The sequence below is a fragment of the Alligator sinensis genome, unplaced genomic scaffold (assembly GCF_000455745.1).
Source record: "Alligator sinensis unplaced genomic scaffold, ASM45574v1 scaffold960_1, whole genome shotgun sequence".
Taxonomy (NCBI): Eukaryota; Metazoa; Chordata; order Crocodylia; family Alligatoridae; genus Alligator; species Alligator sinensis.
This window is the reverse complement of record NW_005842510.1, coordinates 39468-56887: the sequence shown is the minus strand read 5'-3', so window position 1 is coordinate 56887 and position 17420 is coordinate 39468. Positions and strand designations below refer to the sequence as shown.

The 17420-nt window shown below is 44.4% G+C and overlaps 1 protein-coding gene across 1 annotated transcript in view; it reads left to right on the top strand.

Annotated features, from left to right (window-relative positions):
- Positions 1-5763, top strand: part of LOC102385954 (protein eyes shut homolog) — a gene marked incomplete at its 3' end in the record, with an annotated part of 147677 nt that extends 141914 nt beyond the window's left edge. The window contains exons 6-8 of the mRNA XM_014523622.1: positions 3412-3508; positions 3861-3968; positions 5618-5763. Of these exons, the coding sequence (XP_014379108.1) occupies positions 3412-3508; positions 3861-3968; positions 5618-5763 (351 nt within the window). The remainder of the gene's footprint in view (positions 1-3411; positions 3509-3860; positions 3969-5617) is intronic.
- Positions 5764-17420: the final 11657 nt, after the last annotated feature.

Here is a 17420-nt window from a genome sequence, read left to right as displayed (position 1 = left end):
CCCCCATGCAGTGTGGGGCAGTGGGAGGTAGCGGGGATTGCACCCCACCCAGTAGCACCCGTTGAGTTAGGGCTTTTTTTCCAAAGAACCAGGGGCTGGGGTGGGCGGGGCAGCCTTCCCTGGGCTGGGAGAGTGGGTGGGAGATGGGCCTGCTTTGACTGATTTGGACATTTGGCAGCAGCTGAATGTCCAAATCAGATTCAGCCAAATGGAATTGTGACAGTGATTCGAATCACCAAATCGAATCACTGTCCCCCAAATTGGAGAAATCTGAATCTGAAGTGAATAGTAGCCACTTCACACAGGCCTAAAAACTATGTATAGACTCAGGGAGGATGCTCAGTTCTTACTTGCCATAACAGTGCACAATACTAGCTTTAGAATATGGAAACATAGTAAAGCTAAAGGTGCAATGGAATCTAATGTGTGATTCACACAATTGCACTTGCATTCATGGAGTTGATGGCTCCCAGCCATAGGGGAGACCCGGTTTAGTATCAAGTCCTTGACAGATCCTGGGAAAAGCAATCATCACCAGAAGTTTCTCAATGAAAAACTCTAAACTCCCTGATTATCTTGACATCATTGATCACTAGGAGAGTCTCAGGAAATGAACCCATGAGGTGTACTAAAAATCTCTAGGCTTCTCCACAAAGAAATATCAGGACTGGTTCAATGAAAATGATAGAGCTCAATGACAGAAAAAGGAGAGCCTTCAAAGCTTGGCAGAATGACATCAGTTCCAAAAGGCAAGGCACTTATCACCACATTACAGCCAAGACCCAGAGGAAAATTTGAAAGTGGAAGAACAAGTTGCTAATCATAGCAAAAGAGATTAAAAAGTGTGATTATAGCAATGACATGTGTAGTTTCTTCAGAGCAACCAAAGCTATCTATGGGGCAAGCACACAGGGAGCTGTCCCTCTGAGGTTCAAGGATGGAACACTCCTTAAAGACAGCTCCACCACCTACACATGGTGGAATGAGTACTTTCAAAAGCTCCTGAAGTGAGACTTCAGTGTTGGAGACAATTTCATCAAAGTCATTCCACACAGTCTATTCAGGATTATCTTTCATATCCACCAGTTTAACAAAAGACCCTGAAGAACATCAAAGCAAGCTTCTCTACTTTATAATGATAGAGCAATCCTTGGAGAATGTGGAACATTTCCCCTACCTGGTTACTAACTTTCCTAAATAGTAAACATAGGGGCCAATATTTAACACTGGATAAAAGCTGCCAATATTGCCTTTGAACATCTCTGAAATCATGTCTTTGCTGCTCATTATAACAGAACCCAAACCAATCTTCTCATGTACCAGGCTCTCATCATCCCCACTTTTGTATAGGTGTCAAAGTTGGACAACATTTGGGAAACATCTGAAAGTTTAGGAACCATACCATCAGCAACAAGTTCAGAAAAGTCTCCATATCAACTGGAAGGACAGAAGAACTAATACCAGTGTTCTGGTTCAAGAACATACCACCAGCATTGGAGCCATATTTATACAACACCAGCTGCATTGGGCAGAGCATGCCATAACAATGCCTGACAACCTGGTCTGAGCAGGGGTTTTATACTCCCAACTGAACAATGGTCACCACTCTTGAGGTGGACAAAATAAGATATTAAAGGTCACCTTGAAGGCCAATCTGAAGAAATACAATATTAACATCAATACCTGGAAGACTCAAACACTGAATCATCCCTGATGATATGATGGTGTACAACAGAGCATCAATAATTTCGAGCAAACTCATCTCGCTGTGAAGGAGGATAGACAAAAGAGAGAAAGGAAAAGATCTGTGACCTGACATCACCAGGATCTACTCCTTCCTCCTGGAATTATTTGCTAAGTCTGTAATCAGATATGTGGATCTGGGATCAGCCTCCTCAGTCATCCAGTGATTCACTGATGACTTTCCCATTCACTGGAAGACTGATCCTCATATTAAGGGACGGTCAACAACCGATAAAGCTAGTACATGAAGAAAGAGTGGGTTAAAGATATAGACAAGCCAGACACTTGAATAGCTTTGTTGACACTTCAAAAAAGGTGGGGATTTTAGAAAACACCCCTAAAAGGAGGAGAGAGAAATAAACATTACAATAGATTCAACAAGGATGGACAAGTTGGGGATACAGTCTAGAAAGAGAAACCAAGGAACAGCGTTGGGGCTCTGGGTAGACTAGAGAAAGAAAACTGAGTTATTTTTTAAATGCTCAGTGCTGTGCAGCATGGACTAGGGGCAGAGTGACTGCTTCATCCCTTGGAGGGAGTAGGACCTTTTTCCTCTGTGGGCTTTACCAAAATAAACACCTTTGCTGAAGAGACTACTTTGCTGTTTAGAACTTCAGGTTGCACTTGTTCTCCCCAACAAGAGATAAAAACTCTCTTTTAGGAGCTGGAATAAAATCTAGCTCCTGTGGCAGAGCTGCAGAACAACCAGGGTGGATTAGGAACAAAAGGCCTGGATATCAGAGTAGAAAGGAGCCAGGGTTCCTCCCCTGCTCTTGTAGACATACCTGGGCTGACTTTAAGGGCAGTTGTGGAGATCAGGCAAAGCTGATCCCAAGCGGGCATCCCAGCTTGAGAAGCATCATAAAATGTGTAAAGTTTTGTCAAAATTTTGCATGAAAGGTATTTTCTAGGGGTGTTTTCCAAACCCTTCAAAACTCAGTGGAAAGGTCCCCATTCACTTCCCTGGGCTTAGAACTGAGACAGAGAAAGTTGTGTTTTGCGTAGAGCAGTACTTTGATGTCAGTCATTGGGAAAACTGTCTTTGCATGTTTACAGTTTTTTCTGTATCATTTTAACAAGTTTTTATATTTAACAAAATTATTATTTTATGCTGAAATGTTAAGATTCAGCATGTTTCAGTAAATGAACTTTCTTGAGTATCACTCTATAAATTCTCTTTTCTCATGAGCATGGGTGAGTTATGCAGATAAGAATTATAATGAACTGCTTTCTTTGATGCATTTCAGTGTTGAAACCAATTACATGTTTTTCCTCATCTACTGATTGTTTTGAATAAATGTGATCTCTGCAAGATTAATTTAAAATAACTATGTATTCAACATGGATCTGTTGGGGTTTTTTTAACATTTAGAAATACCCCTTCACTTCCTGATAAAGCATTTTCAAACCTTTAAAATAGGCTACATTTCCCCAGTAGATTTTGGTGCTCATTTTTTGCATACAAGTCTCTCGTGTGCATTAAAGTATGATTAAACTTGTTATATTATCTAAGGGAAAATATTGCCTATTAAGGCTGAAGGATAAAATGCTAGGAGGTTACAAGTTCCATTTAGATGGCATTCACCAGGGTCTTTGTTGTCATTGATCCTGACATTCATGCAATGTAGTAGAGATCACTGATCCGTTCTCTTATCATCTATCTTTCAGGATTTGAAGGTGCTTACTGTGAAATTGACACTGATGAGTGCATTTCCCATCCATGCTGGAACCATGGTCTCTGTGTGGATGGGGTTAATAGTTACAGGTAAGAAGAACTTTGAATACTGAAGCTATGTATTATGACACAGATAAATTATAATATTGATTTTGATACTCTAATTATTTTTTCTCTCTGTTTTTTTCCCCATGACTTTATCTGGATTGTTTGCTTGTTTGTTTCATCAGTTGGATCCATTATGCTTTTATATACTTTGTGCTCCCTGATTTCTTTAAACTAAAACCAAATGCATTTTTTTATGATGACAGTAATTCTAATAGCATTTTGGGGGAAAAAATATTTTTTTAAACCCCAAAACATACCACTTCATTGTTGCTATCATAATTTATAATAAATGGAAAAGTTTGTCACATTCAGCCAGTGCCACTTTATTTGCCAGATGTTCCTGTCAACATGGTTTTTCTGGGTCACAGTGTGAAGTGGACATTAATGAATGTTCATCAAGACCCTGCAAAAACAATGCAACCTGCCTAGATCTTATAAACAGGTTAGTAACTAAAGCTGCATGAAAACCATTTACAAATGTATTTGTGTATAAAATCAACCTACTAACTTTGATAGTACTTGCAATGTTCATTAGTGACAAATATATGTGAAAAGTCATATTCTTCTTCACATGAATAGTTGCAGAAAACACGGCGATGGAGCTATTTACAAGAATTGTCATTGCAGAAAGACTCCTTCATATTGTTTAACTCTCTTTAACATTTAACATAGGCAGCTCATGCCTCTAGTCATCAACTGGGGGTCGGGGATCCCCCCCAGCTGATCTTGCCAACAGAGGGGGAGGCGGGGGGAGAGGGGAAAGCGATCACGCTGACCCAGAAGGACAAGCAATGCTCCCAGAAGTGCCAGTGACACTTCTCCTAGTGCCCCACTCCCCAGCTGGTGTTTGCAGGGGGGACACTGGTGCTCTTGCTTGGCACCCACGTGCACCCCCTAGGCGTTGCTACCGGAATTTCCATAATATATTCTTATACAATTGTAAGTAATAACCCATTTTATAAAAAAATGATGACCAATGCATAAGCAAGGGACACAATAAGTGCTCATTTATTACAGGTATAGAGAATTTCTGCACAGAAAAAAAACCCTAAATGATCTGATCAAGGAACAGAAACAATACTGAGTTACTTATTTGAGCCATTTAGCTGGCCTACTGCTAAATCTCAAACCGTGAATACTAATAGCATCCATTTCTTGTTAAATCAATAGGCTATATTTGTTCAGAGAAACTATTTTCCTAAACAGTTGGAAATAAGGATCAGATTGGTAAGAATCATACCCTGTGCGTAGGTAATTCTCAGTGAAAATGGATACATGATTTCTGCTGTCAAATAAATTATTCAGTTATTAGTTTGGCCATTTAGTAACTACCATTTGTGGGCAGATTTTGCCTATACTAAAATAAGATTAGGCATATCCAACTGTGTCAGTTCCTTACAACTGAATTCTGCCAAATTTGGTGGCAGAAGAAAAGAGTTGAGGGCAAGTGGTAGTGATGTTGTCCTTTTGTGCTCTGGACCAGCACGAAAGTGACAACTCTAGCAGGAGGCATTCTGAGAAGCCAGTGAGCTCAGAGTTCATTGTGCATGAAGTACACAGTTGAAGAGGTGTAAAACCCTCTGCACCCCACCTGGATTCATTACTGCTTATAACTGATGGTGTGTGTGAAGATGTGATGTTGGCTTTGGTGCAGCTTGTCCATAGCTTAGAATCAGGAATATTAGCTGTCAGGTACAATGATTGAACTGAAATCCTATTATTCTCTACCTTCACATTAGCTTTTCTGGTGTACATCTGTGTTGTGTTTAGGTCTAAGACATTGTAATTATTAATACACACACACACACACACACGCACACATACAACTTTAGCCATTATTTCTTTCTTTTTAGTTTTCACTGAACTTACTGAGCACAGTTTTTTCTACTCATTAAAAAAAAAAAACCCTGTAAATCACACGGTTTACTTCAGAGACATGGAAATGAGTGAAGTCTGTTGATTATTTTAACATGGTTGGTGATAAGGGATCACAGCTCAACAAATAACCATATGGAAAGATCTGCAGTGTTTCAGTAGATCATATTGTTTGTTTCTATTGATTTCTCTTTATCTTTTTCTCCTTTCTCTGAGATTCTCCTGTAATTGCACACCTGGATACTATGGGTCACTCTGTGAACTGGATATAGATGAGTGTGAAGTTTTGCCTTGCTTACATGAAGGAAGCTGCTTAAACAAGCTTGGAGGCTACCAGTGTCTTTGCCTCCCTGGATTCACAGGTATAATTCATTCCCTGAATGTGAGCCTGTTTCCTCAATGAAGGTAGCTATCACCTGTGCTCTGCATTTTAAAATTGTTGCATAAGCAAAGATGTTCAACTATACCAAGGGGAGTGAAGGAGATCACCTGATTATTAGAGGAGAAATCCAAATGAATTCAAATGGAACTTTGAGTCAAGTCTTTATTTACATTATTTTTGATTTATGATTTCTCAAGTCATCCAGATACTTAACTAATACACATTAGAAGAAAGGTCATACAGCACAAAAGAAAAAGCAACGGTTTCATAATTCAGCCAAAAAAAATATATTGCAGATTGAGAGTAAATTTTATAGACAGATTGAAATATTCTTTTGCTAAAATGGGTCAGTTTTATCAGTTTTTGTATCTATAATAGTTGAACATAAATCTTGATCATGGGAAATATAGCATTTGCCACCCAAACCCCAAAATAAATTTGTCTTTTGGATTTTCAAACTATTGAGACTTTGAATTCAGTAATCTATATGGTTGGTATCATTGCCTTTAGTATTTAAGGTTTAAGGTTATACAGGAGTAATGGTGAATTATTTAACAGGTGGTCCTGTACTGAAATGTTTTTAAAATCACTTTGGTATTCATTTAACTATTCTGCATATATCAGCATGAATAATATGAATGCTTACCACTTTGACAGAGTTTAATGTCAAAATATTTTGTGTAAACATTACAAAATCAGAATGTTTCTTTGTTAAAGATATATCACATTATTAGAAGCCCTAGCTGGGCTGTATATGATGTTACCAGTGTGAAATACTAAAATTGAGGGGTCATTTCCATTAGGTCTCTAGAACAAGTCATATTTTATAAATAAGATTGTCCACTTATAGGCATAGTCAAGAGGCTGTAAGTTGTATTTAAAAGACTGGAGATAGATTAGGTAATGGGGGATAGGTTGGAGAATTTTCTTGTACCTGAAACTGGGCCATATTTTGAGGAATTGAGTGTCCTTCTAATATTACTCATAGTTGTAGGAAGATGTGCTCTGGAGAATATTTTGTTGACACCTTTAGTGACAGGGCAAAAAGAACAATTACAGTGGTACCTGTTAGGGCTGTGCGAAATTCCGCTGGCTGTTTCGTTTCAACGCTGTTTCAATGCGTTTCGAGCTTGAAACAGTAAAATTGAAATGAAACAAAGGCTTTTGAAACAGCCTTGAAACAAAATGAGGGCAGTTAAAATATTTTGAAAGTTTTGAAATGTTTTGAGTTTTGAAGCTCAAGGTGGGCTTGCCTGCAGGAAAACATAAAGTAAGGAGATGGAGGGGGAATAGGGGGGAGGGGGGGAAGGACTGCTCTCGTATTGACTGTGTAGCTGGCCAGTGACTGTGACCCTTCCCTGAGGTCCCTTCCAATCCCAGTGCTCTGGGGTAGGGATGGAAAAACAGCATAAAAGGCAACATTGTTTGAACTGGCCTGCTTTCTGCCTTGGGGTCTGACAGTTACTGAGCTATCTTCCAGCAGCTCAGGAGCGTTACACAACAAAAGCTACTACTGGCATTGATTTGAATTATTTCCTACGTGCTAGCCTCATAAGTGGGATTCCACAATAACTTTTGCTTTCTTCTAGACCTTTTTATTGTATTATTATATTCATCTATTTATTCTTTTCAATTTTATAATTATATTGGATATTACACTCTAGAATTTATACAGGAAGGGAGATACATTTATATTTTATTTCTATACATTTATACCTTGCAGCATATTACATGCATTATAGAATGTATATAGGTATGCAGATACATTTATATATTTGTATAAAAACAAGACACTATGAAATACAGGCACTCCTCACTTAACGACCGAGTTCCATTCCTACGACTCGGTCGTTAAGCGAATTGGTCGATAAGCGAGGAGCCGCCCCTTACCGACCACAGTCGGCCCCCAGGGAAACAGCGGGGGAGGGGAAGGCGCGGGCCTTGGCGGTGAGTCTTGGCCACTGCCGTCTGGGTGGATGCTTCTTCCCCCTCGTGGGTTCGCGGAGCCGGCTGGAGGGTGCCGGGCTCAGCTCCACATCCCCCTCAGATTGACGCTGAGACACCGCGCTGCCGACCAGCTCTACGACTCTATGGAGAGCTGGTCGTAAGTCCGCGCGGTCATTAAACAGGTAGGTCGTTAAGTGAGGAGTACCTGTACCATGAAGTGTGGTGGAAAGGCAGCTGGCAGCCTTCAGGGAGGGGCAGAAGTGGGGATAGAGGGAGAGGTGTAAGTTCCCCCTCCCCCAACCTGAGAGAGAGCCTCTTTTCTACAACTAGCAAGGATGAGGCTTCCAGAAGCGTCAAGGAGAGGGAAGCAGTGCCAGTGCCATTGCCTCTGCCTGAGACTGAATCCTCTCCAAGAGCACCAGCCATAACCTGCCTCCCCCACCAGCACCAGCATGACAGTCTCCTCCACCCCCATTTCACTTCCTGTGCTGAGACTTCCAGTGCCAGAGGAAGAGCTGGAACTGGATCTGGATCTGAGTGCCCTAGCAAGGGAAATTCTAGGGAAGGAGTTGGAATCAGCTGAGTTTGTGCTCCACACCCCTCAAGTTTCTCTTAGAGCTAGATCTCCTTCCCCAGACAGCACTTCAGAGGAGGCTGAGGTAGAGGTTGCAGAAGCAAGCAGTTCAGCTGAGTCCACTCCTCCTGTTGCTATGCCTCTGCCTGCTTAAGAGGGGGAAATTGCAGCATCCACACATGTACCCGCACCCCAGAAGTGAGCAAGTAGTTTGGTCTGGGATCATTTTCAGCTGGCAGATGATCCCACTAGCAGATAGCAGTCGTTATCTGCCTGCACTACTGAGCCAAAACCAACCAGGGCAAGGGACCAAAACACATGAGTATCACAGGGATGCTGATGCATCTCTGCAGGTACCACCCCCTTTCCCTTGTTCCTCCTCAGTCTGACACCAGTGGGAGGATGCCCAAAGGGAAGTCCCCCTCTCACTCCAAAGCCTCTGTCCTCCCTAAGCAAAGGCATGCCATCCTAGAACAGTGGGGGAAAGGCAGACAGAAAGCGGGGCATGTTGCAAGGGCAAGCGAGATCACCCAGAGCATTGGGGAGATGCTTGCTGTGGATGGTCAGCCATTCTCCTTAGTTGAGCAGCCAGGGTTCAGGCAGCTCATGGTACTCATGATCCCATCCTATCAAGTACCTGCATGCACCATCTTCAGCAGGACAGTGGTGCCCTTCCTATATGAGGCATGCAGGAAGTACTTGAGGCAGGAGCTGTTCAAGGCAAGTCCATAGGTGGGCTTACATTTCACCTTGGACATCTGGAGCAACTGGGGTGGAGATCATGCCTACCTCTCCCTCACAGGGCACTGGTGTGACCAGTCAGGCTGTCAGTGGGCTCTATTTCAAGCTGAGGTGATGGATGAGTCCCACACAGCAACAGAGATCATGGGGGCCATGAACCACTTGGTGCAGGGATGGCTCACTAGGTTGGTGAGCTCACTCATGTGTTCATGGTCACCGACAATGGGGCCAATATGTTCAAGGCAGTCCATGATGCTAACTTTGTTGGCATCTGCTGTGTAGCACACACGTTTCACTTCATAGTCAGGGACACCTTGGAGGGGGACGGGACTGCCAGTGATGGTGCCGGCACCACCAGCAAGCTCATTTCCAAATGCAGGAAGGTGGCAGGCTACTTCCACCGGAGCATCAAGGGGTGCAAGATGTTGCAGGACAAATAAGCAGAGATGAACATCCTGCACCACAAAATCATGCAGGATTTGGAGACTTGATGGAACTCCACATACCTGATGCTTGAAAGGCAAGTGGAGCAACAGAAGGCCATCCATGAGATGGCCCTTCTTGGGGAGATTGGGATCAGTGGCCCCCTTAACAGAGCTGAATAAGATACCATCTCTCAGATCTTGGTGGTCCTCAGGCCCTTCCTCGAGGCCACCAAGACACTTAGCACTGGCGATGGCCTCCTTAGCCAGGTGATCCCCATAGTGAGGGAACTTCAGAGCCAAATGGAGAGCTTCCAGGGAATCAATGTTCCTGGCTGGGGCAAGCCACTGTCACCAGATGTGCAGGCACTGGTGATGTGGTTGAAGGAGAGCATCAGGAAATGTTTTGATCCCTTGTTGTCCAGTACAGTCCACATGCAGACTACCATGTGTGACCCAAGGGTTAAGGGCAGCATATACAGCATCCAAAGCCTGAATCAGTGTATGGAGGTGCTGGTGAAAACAGACAGGAAGGCAGAACAGTGGAGGCGGGGGGATGTGGAAATGGAGGATCCACTGTCTCATGCTAGCACACCATCCACTAGCCAGTCATCTCCTTCACCAGAGGCGCTGCTAATGTGGGCAAAGGGCATGGCTTTCATAGTGGGGTCCAGAGGCACCAGACCCCACCATCAGGCAGGTAGTGCTCAGGCCTTGGTGGCTGCCTATCTCACCGAGCATGTGGAGCTGCTGCTATGCAACCCCTTGGCCTACTGGGCAAGATGCAGCCACATGTGTCTGGATATGCCTGTGGACCTGTCCTGTCCATCAACCATTGTTTTGAATGAGAGGGTGTTCAGCATTGCTGGGGATGTAGTGACACCCCACCGCACCTGTTTGGATTCTGGTTTGGTGGAGCAGCTGGTGTTTCTCAAGGTGAAACTCCCGCTCCTGGGGTTCCCTAAGTTCCAGGTGCAGACAGAGTGAATGCCACCCTCCTCACTCCATCTGCACCTATTTCCTTTTTTCATTTTTTAAAAGTAATGTAATACCCCACTCTCAGAGCTGGAGGCAACACTCACTGCATCACCAGCCAGCAGGGGAAGAACATGTCCTTGCTGAGCTTCCATGCCAGGATCAACTTGGAGGTATGGCCGCGGCAGCCCCAGGAAATACCAAGACCAAGGATCCCCCTGAGGAAAGGTGGGTAGGAGATGTCATAACCTCCAGCTACCACATACATGCACACAGCCCTGGCTGGGGAAAGCCCAGACCTGTCATATCTTTGACAGGCCTGAGGCTTGCTGGTTGCAGTGGAGTTGTGAGGCTCCAGGTGAGATCAGCTTAGCTGCCTGGGATGCCAGCTTTCAAGTTGGAAAACCTTTGTCAGGCTGAGGAAGCACCTACAGTTGGTGTGTGCATGTGCTTTTCCTGATAGAAGGAATAGTAAAGGAGCCAGAAGCTGGCATGCAATGCAGGCAAGAAAGCCAGTCAGTGAAATGGAAATGGAGGCATCAGGGGGTTGAGGTACAGGCTGGCGTACGGGGTGGCAGGGGGATGGGAAAGGGGGATGTCGCAGCACAGGTAAAAGTAGAAAGTTACCTGGGGAGATGTCTGACTGGATGTAGTGTGTCAGAATTCCACTGTCTATATTGAGTCCATGAGTTTCTGTACCTACTACCTAGGAGACTAATGAAGTGAAGTTAATAGGCCCAGCTGTGAAAAGTGGTTTCTTTATTATTCCTTCCATCCAGGAACAGCACACACACACACACACCCCAACTGCATGTGCTTCCTCAGCCCAACAAAGGATTTTTTCAACCCAAAAGCTTGCTAAGATATATTTCTATAACTAACTATTCAGTTGGTTTGCTAAAACATACCAGATTAGATTGACCCAAAGGAAGGGACCTTGTCTGCCAGTGCCATGTCCTTAGACCAACACCTCTAGCACCTGACCGGAAGAAGGCAGGGCCCTGGGCACATCTAAGCCCCAGGGCTGGGTCTAGCGGAGAGGGTTCTCTGGCAGCTGCTGGAGAAGAAGCTCCTGAAGAAGAGTATGAAAGGCTCTGTCACAGTTTGGCTGCCTAAGATGCTGCCACTGAACATTATTCAGTTGTATTTTGATTACCTATGAAAAGTAATAACATATTCTGAAGTGATTAAGTAGCTAACTTAAATCCACAAACAGAAACATCTACAGTTAAAGATTAAGCCTTCAATATCTAGTCGCGGTAGGGTACCATCCCTCAACTTCCTTGTGCTCTCCATAGATATCGAAGGTATAATCCTTATCTGTATATTTCATATTTTTCAAGTATAAGACAGATGTGATGTTTTCACATATGGATTATAGCTTATTTAAATTATCAATCATATTGTAATGTTTTCACAGTGGTAAAGTACAAATGCTTTTCTCAAGTTAATTACTCATTATTTTATTTTAAGGAAAAAAAGCTATTTTCATCAATGCAAAATGCTTTAGGAGAGAGCACAAGTAGCTTAGACAGTATTTCTCATCAGCAGTAGGAGTCAATAAAAGAAAATTAAAGAAATCAAACCAAGAAATCATAATGGAAGGTATTTTATAATATACATAAAGGTCTTGCAGCCCTGAGCCAGTAGCAGTTTCAGTTCATGGAAAAATATCATATTGAGGGTTTTTTCATCTTATGTTTTGGGGGGTTTATTGTTATATCTGCAAACAAATATGCTTCTAATATCTTTAATACTGGTTTGCTGCACACATACACCCATGTCTATACTTCCTGCGACTTAATGTACGGTGCTGGAATGTAAGGCTTATGTACACAGGATAAATCATTTATATGGCATCAAATCATGTCCAAAATGTAATATTTTAGCCCTCTCACACAGACAAACTGGAAGGAGTGCTAACCCATCTCTGATGATCATATTGAAAAACACTGAAAAACATTCTTCTAAGCTCTCCAATAAACAACACCCACCCTGCCCAAACAAAACAAAAAAACCTACCTACTAAAAGCACTATGAAATATACACCTTTTTTTCTTCTGAGCTTTGAATCCTGGCTTCCCTTTGTGGAGAGGGAGGAAGAGAAGGATGGGGAGAGGAAGCTTACAAACATCTTTGGACTTTGTTACTCTGTTTGGTGCTCAGCATTTCCTGTCTGGAAAATAGAATATCTGTTACTTCTCTATATTTCCCACCTCTGCCAAAAGATATTCATAGCATATTTCCAACTATGATCCTTTCACTCTCCTTTCCTTCAGGTTTCTATCATAGGCAAAATTGCACAGAATATTGGCATTTAAATTATTAATATTATGTAGTTGAGCCAAGACTTTGTTAAAATGAATGGGGGTTGTTCGTATCTTGAAAGGCATAATTTCATATTACATTACTTGCAAAGTCAAGCAGATATCACTGCATCAGTTAGATTTGGGTTCATATTCTTCCTCTTACACTCATTTATCCTTAATCATACTATAGAAAAAATGTCCAAAGAAGATGCTAGTGTTGATGACTTATTTGTTCCTATATCTGGTTGCTGGTATTATTGTTCAATATTATTTCAGTTGTGCTAAAGAATGTATGTGAGTAGCTTTTGTGAAGTAAAAATAATTTTATAGATAATGAATGCATAGGAAAAGAATTACAAAAGCGGGAGTATTTCAGTTGTATTTAATTAACTGTCCTAACCTCTCACTATTGTTTACAATCATTGCACAGCAAGGCTGCATTATCTATTCTCTATATTAATAAGGCACTGACAGGTTATAAATATAAATATAGTATTTGGTGAAAAATATGCCCCCTATTCAGCAAAGGGGCAACACAATCTGATTTGGTGATTGAATACTAACATCATGTTATATTTTTGTCAAAGTCATTTTCTGACAACTACTGCCCTATTGCCTTTTTTTCAAGTCTCTCTCTGAGTAAGTCAGTTTGATTCATTCATCTTTGGTTACCAGAATCTCAAAAAGGTAAACTTTTCCTTCTGGATTGTCACCCTCATAAAAACTAGCTACTGAAGGGATGGACAAAATATGGTTTTTGGTAGATATGTATCACATTTGTTACCATGTTAATAAGTGTTTTTATTTTAATTAAATATGGAAAAAAACATGAAAGATGGAGAATTGCAGCTACACATGGCCCTTTCTGGCTCCTATGTCTGCACCTATCCACTAGAGGACAGCAGGGCCCAATGCTTCACCTCTGCCCTTGCTCACACAAAGGGAGCAGCACTCCAGATGTGGTCTGCAGCAGCTATGCACAACAGCAGAGAGCGCAGTGGCATGCCCCCAGGCACCTTTTGTGCATAGACAGGAGCTGCTAAAGCAGCCAGGAAATGTCCTCCAAGAAAATGAATGACAACTCTGCCTCATGCAGGCTGCTCCCCTACTCAAGCTCCCCTGAGTTCTGGGGGTCATGGCCAAGCAGCAGGTGGATACAAATCACTGCTCCACACAGCTGGTGCTGACAACACACTACTCTGCACCACCTGCCCCTGGCCCCACTAGTTGTCCTATGCCCACATGAATTTACCACTGTCAGAGAGCCTGCAGTGGCCAAGCTGTGCTCTAGGTTGTGGAAGACATGGTGCACATAGCTTGCCCCAGCTCTAGCTGACCTTGTTCCACAGTGGGGAGCATGGCATGGTTTACACCAGGTCAGTGGTGGCATGGCCAGAGGAGGGGTGTAGGAGCCATGGGCAGCATCACATGCTGGGCATTACCTAGGGTGGCCATCATAGAGGACAGTCCAGTTGTCCTCTGTCTTCTATTGATATGAAACCACACACCTTTATGTCTTCTATATTTCTTCAACAGAAAAACAGAGGACATAAAGGTGTCAGGTTTTGTATCAATAGAAGACAGAGGACAGAGTAGCAGAAAACCAGAATGTCCTCTGTGATGGCTACCCTAGCATTGCCACAGCATGGAGAGGAACTTGTGGGGTGGGTGGGGGAGGGTTGTGTGGAAAATGTGGCAACTTGGTTCTCTGTGGTGATTTGGGAACTGTTTTGTGGAAATAGTTTCATAGTTGGTAGGGTTGGAAGGGACCTGAGCAGATCATCAAGTCCGACCCCCTGCCATGGCAGGAAAGAGTACTGTGGTCAAACAACCCCAGCAAGGTATTCATCCAGCCTCCTCTTAAAGACCCCCAGGGTAGGAGCCAGCACCACTTCTCTTGGAAGTTGGTTCCAGATCCTAGCCGCCCTGACAGTGAAGTAGCGCCACCTGATGTTTAGCCTGAATCTACCCTCTGCCATCTTGTGACTGTTATTTCTTGTCACTCCTGGGAGTGCTCGGGGGAACAGGGACTTCCCCGATGCCTGCTGGTCCCCCCTGACTAGTTTGTAAATGGCCACTAGATCCCCCCTCAGCCTTCTCTTGTGGGGGCTGAACAGGTTCAGGTCCCTTAGCCTCTCTTCGTAGGGCCTGCCCTGCTGGCCCCTGATCATGCGAGCAGCCCTCCTCTGGACCCTCTCCATGTTGTCCACATCCCTCCTGAAGTGCAGCGCCCAGAACTGGACGCAGTACTCCAACTGCGGCCTGACCAGTGTCGCATAGAGGGTGAGGATCACCTCCTTGGACCTGCTTGAGATGCATCTGTGGATGCATGACAAGGTGCAGTTGGCCTTCCTGACTGTATCCCCACACTGCTGGCCCATGTTCATTTTGGCATCAATGATGACTCCAAGATCCTTTTCTGCCTGTGCACTGATGAGAAGGGAGTTCCCCAGCCTGTAGGTATGCTGCTGGTTCTTCCTCCCCAGGTGCAGTACCTTGCACTTGTCAGTGTTGAAACCCATCCTGTTCTCATCCGCCCACCCCTCTAACCTGTCTAGGTCTGATTGCAGCCTATTCCTTCCTTCTAGCATGCCCACTTCTCCCCACATCTTAGTGTTGTCTGAGAATTTGAACAAGGTGCTTTTTACACCCCCATCCAAGTTGCTGATGAAGATGCTGAACAGTGCAGGCCTGAGGACCGAGCCCTCGGAACCCCACTGCCCACATCCCTCCAGGTCGAAAATGACCGGTCCACCACCACTCTCTGGGTGCGGCCCTCCATCCAACTGCTGACCCATTTGACTATGTAGGTGTCAACACCACAGTCCCCTAGTTTTTTAATGAGAATGGGGTGAGAGACAGTGTCGAAGGCCTTCCTAAAGTCCAGAAAGACTACATTCAGTGCTACACCTGCATCTCCATAGTTTCATTTCATGGTAGTTAGGGGTCAGAAGGGACCTAAATAGATCATCTAGTTTAACCCCCCGCCACTGGTTGGAGCACATGCTGGGATCACATGACCCCAGACAGGTGTTCATCCAACCAATTTTTTAATTTACCCAAGGTAGGAGCGAGGACCACTTCCCTAGGAAGTTGGTTCCAGATCCTATCTACCCTGACAGTGAAATAGTGCCTCCTAATCTCTAACCTGAACCAATTCTCCAGCAGCTTCTGGCCATTGTTCCTTGTCAGCCCAGGTGCTGCTGGGGGGAATAGGACCCTTCCTATTTGCTGCTGATCTCCCGTAACGAGTTTGTAGGCAGCCACAAAATCTCCCCTCAGCCTCCGCTTGCTGAGGCTGAACAGGTTCAGGTCCCTTAGCCTCTCCTCATAGGGCCTGTCCTGCTGCCCTCCAACCAAGTGGGTGGCCCTCTTCTGAACCCTCTCAAGGCAGGCCACATCCTTCTTAAAGTGTGGTGTCCAGAACTGGATGCAGTACTCCAGTTGAGGTCAGACCAATGTCACGTAGAGGGGAAGTATCACCTCCCTGGACTGGCTTGAGATGCATATTTGGATGCACGACAAGATGCAGTTGGCTTTGCTGGCTGCAGTCTGGCATTGGTGGCTCATGTTCATCTTGGAGTCAATGATGACTCCAAGATCCCTTTCCTCCTCTGTGCTCACAAGGGGGAAGCTCCCCAGCTTGTGTGTATGCTGTGGATTCCTTCTCCCCAGGTGCAGCACCCTGCATTTATCTACATTGAAGCCCATCCTATTACCATCCACCCACTTCTGTAGTCTGTCTAAGTCTAATTGCAGCCTCTCTCTCCCTTTGAGTGTGCCTACCTCTCCCCACATCTTGGTTTCATTGGCAAACTTGGACAACATGTTTTCCACCCCCTCATCCAAGTCGCTGATGAAGATGTTGAACAGTGTAGGCCCCAGGACCGAGCCCTGGGGGACCCCACCGTTCACATCCCGCCAGATCGATCTAAGGATTTTGTGACCTGGTCATAGAAGGTCACCAGGTTGGTCTGACAGGACCTGCCTCTAATGAACCCATGTTGGTTGCCCCTTAGAATAATCTCCTCTGCTGGCCCCTTGCGGACATATGCCAGGATAACTCTCTAAAAAAGCTTACCCAGAACCAAGGTAAGACTGACTGGCCTATAGTTTCCTGGGTCCTCATTCCTCCCTTTTTTGAAAATGGGAACCACATTGGCCCTTTTCCAGTCTTCTGGTACCATACCAGAGTAACATGAGTGCTCGTAAAGCTGTTCAGGGGTCCCGCAATGCTAATTCCCTCAGCACTCTGGGGTGGATATCATCAGGACCTGCTGATTTAAATATTTGCAGTCCCTCCAGAAGTTCCCTGACTAGGTCCTCACTGACCTGGGTTCGTCTCCCCTGGGACCTATGGGGGTGCCGGTAGGGGGGGTGGGGGTGACCCAGTCCCTGCTCAGAAAAATGGAGGCAAAGAAATCGTTAAATGAGTTAGCTTTGCTGCCTGGTGCAATGACCAGACTTCCTAGCGTGTCCTGCAGAGGTCCCATGTTACCCGGTACCTTCTTTTTACCTCGTATGTATTTTAAAAAGGACTTCTTGTTGTCCTTGATCTGGGTAGCTAGTCTCAGTTCCATCCCTGCCTTGGCCTTCCTGCCCCACTACAGCCCCGAGCAACCAAGGTATAGTCCTCCTTGGTTATGGTCCTTCCCTTCCATTGGGTGTA